At 41.4% G+C, this 2,946-nt stretch overlaps 1 protein-coding gene across 1 annotated transcript in view; it reads left to right on the top strand.

The window, feature by feature from the left end:
• The window catches only part of foxp2 (forkhead box P2), a gene marked incomplete in the record, with an annotated part of 99,674 nt that overhangs the window by 36,404 nt on the left and 60,324 nt on the right, over positions 1 to 2,946 (top strand). Inside the window, 1 exon segment of the mRNA XM_035675935.1 lies at positions 1,929 to 2,115. Coding sequence (XP_035531828.1) covers positions 1,939 to 2,115 — 177 coding nt within the window.

Here is a 2,946-nt window from a genome sequence, read left to right as displayed (position 1 = left end):
CTCCCCCTCTCTCTGTCTTCTTTCTGTGCGTCTCTCTCCATCAGTAGTGAGTGGTGCGGTGTTAAACAGGGGCCTGTTTGTTCACAAGCACGCCTTGTCCTGGCCTCTTCCCTATTTACTTGTGTCCCGGGCAGCTGTCGCCCTGCTCTGTGTAACAGCTCAGCCCTGTTTGTTCTCCCTGCCTGGATCCTGTTTATCCTGGCTGTGGACATCCTTTAAGGCCTGTCCTGTATCTGCCCCTCGTCAAACACACACACACACACACACACACACAAACACATTGAAGGACGTGTACACACTTCTACTAAAACCGTATTTACTGGGCCAAAGAATACACACGGTACCCATGTGGGCTGGGCTCAAATGCTCACAAAAACACATGCACACACACAGGCATAATTATCCGTCCCTCTTTTTGTTGCATGTATGTGGATCATATGGTATTCGGTTCTCTTGCACTCGAACTTTGTTTTTCCCTTATTAAAAAGCTGTAGAAATGTGTTTTAAATGTGAAAGTGGCAAAACTGTTAAAAACAGGAATTGAAATAAGGCCACACAGCTTCTGTAAGCAAACCTCCTCAATAAGGCAGTGTTTTTTATCCTTCTGAAATATGAATTGTCTCAAATGTTTTCAAATTTCAATTTTTAATATTAAAAATATATTGTTTTCCAAATGGAGACAGCACAAAGTCCATAATTCTGGAGTGCATTTTGAGTTGCCGTTTGTTGGGTCTGAGTGTCTTTTATTTATTGTGAGAATGTCGACTGATGTTGGTGGGGCTCCTCTCCGCCCCATTGAAGGTACAGAGCATTAAATGCGGGGGAAATGATAAAACATTTATTACTGGAGAGAGAGGAGGTAATATGCATAATTTATGCTGTTTTTAGCACAATCATTAGTGATATTCGTGATAGATTTTTTTCTTTTCTTCCCTCGTTTTTTCTCTTTCTTTCACCAGTTTTCCATATCTAATAGATGCCGAGAAAATTAATACAAAATCTATTTACTGTTAATTTTTTTTGTCTTGCATTGTAGATCTCCCACCACATAGTTTGCTTGCAGCTCAGCACTGGTTTAATTGTGTCCCGTTGAGAAAAGCTATTTTTTAAATGTCACAAAATAAATTAATATATAAGGTTTGATTAAAGAAGAAGGGGGAAAAAAAGGAAGCCAATGAATGACATATGAGCATCCTGCCTCTATGGCAGCCTGTGAGGCAGATTTTATTTAGCCACAGCAAAGATGACAAACCCATTATAGTGTTCATCACCAGCCCTGCACCATGTGATTTGGTGCCTCCTCCTCCTCCCCACCACCAAATTTTAATTTTGCATGATTAGTTTTGCGTCATTAGGCAACTTCATTCACATGCGACACACACTAAAAATCTGACAGCTTCAAGACGGCAAATATTTTAGGAGTGCCTGTGCTTCTGTTGTTCTGTCTGTGTAGCCTGGCTGTCCTAAAGTGTGAGGGAGATATTAAGAATTAAGCATATACTCATTTGTGAATCACATATTTGTCCAAGCATATTTTTGTCTTAATTTCCCACAATTGTATTTGTGTATTAAAACAAAAAACAAATAACGACAAAAATAATGCAACTTTTTTTCCTTAAAGCCTTGTGCTTAAATTTATGCCAAAATTTTAGTGGATAAAAAACACATTTAGGTACCCCTCCCATTTTAAATAGTACCAGGACGTGCATCTCTTTGTATTGCTTCATTTACACAATGAATGCATAATTGCTCCTCCTGCATCCTCCCCCCTTCTCCTTTCCCCCCTCCCTCTTCTTTAAATGCTTTAATTTGCAGAGGGGGACTGAGGGCTTGATAATGGAAGCGTAAAAAAAAAAAAAAAAATAGGAGGGAAAAAGGGGGAATTGTAACAAGAAGAGCCCTAACCGGTGCCTCTTAATCACTTCTAGGTTTTAAATCATGATGATGCAGGAGTCGGCCACAGAGACAATAAGCAACAGTTCAATGAGTCAAAATGGAATGAGCACCCTAAGCAGCAGCCAATTAGAGGCTGGCAGTAGAGATGGGAGATCAAGCGCTGGTGACACGAGCAGCGAAGTAAGCACAGTCGAGCTGCTGCATCTGCAACAACAGCAGGTAAGTTGTGTTTCTCCCCCGTCTCGTCTCTCTGCCGCTCTCTCTCTCTCACTCTGTTTTCCCCTCGCTCTCCCACTCTGCTCTGCTCTGCTCTCTTCTCAGGCAGCGCTGGGGTTTTCTACATAGGAGGAGGCACAATGAAATATTATGTTGTCTTTTTTTCTGTGTTTTTTTTTTAGTACACGGAAAACATTGTTTATATAATCGGCTGTTTGTGTTGTTGGTAATTTTCTCGGTAGTTTGTTGGTGCTGTCGGCGTTTTTTTGCCTGAAGCTTCTTTTTTTTTGGCTATAGAGAGATGAAAATGTTTTGCAGTGACTGTTTTTAGTTGCTTATAGAATTTTGTTGTGGTTTTTGCGTTGGCATTTCAATTTGTTTTATAGAGAGCAGCCATGTGATGCCATGTGAGAGATTGGTGCATGTGAGAGTGCACGCGAGTGTGCGTGAGAGAGAGACAGAGAAAGGAAAGAATGTGTGTGATAGAGCATCCGTACGGACCAGTTTGGGTAGGTGGTGTGTGTGTGTTGTGTGTGTGTGTGGTTGTGTGTCATGGGCAGGCTGCATCCACCCAAGAGGCCTCCTAACGCGGCACTACTTGGGAGGCTCAACACAGACACAGACGCTCTAAACACAAAGACCCCACCAGCGCAGAGAAACCTTTGACCGGGACACTTTTGACAGACTAATTTGCATTCAGTCTCTCTGTCTCACTTTCCCTCAAACTAGAAAGTAATTTGATTTTTTTAAAGCATCCTTTGAGGCCTTTTTCTCTCTGACTGTCTTGATGTTATCGTTCCCTTCTGTTGGTTATTTATTGTATTGATTTTTACT

This window comes from Morone saxatilis, unplaced genomic scaffold, assembly GCF_004916995.1.
Source record: "Morone saxatilis isolate NCDOM2014 unplaced genomic scaffold, NCSU_SB_2.0 Contig10, whole genome shotgun sequence".
Lineage (NCBI taxonomy): Eukaryota > Metazoa > Chordata > Actinopteri > Moronidae > Morone > Morone saxatilis.
Note: the sequence above shows the minus strand (reverse complement) of the source record. Positions and strands in the feature narration are given on the sequence as shown.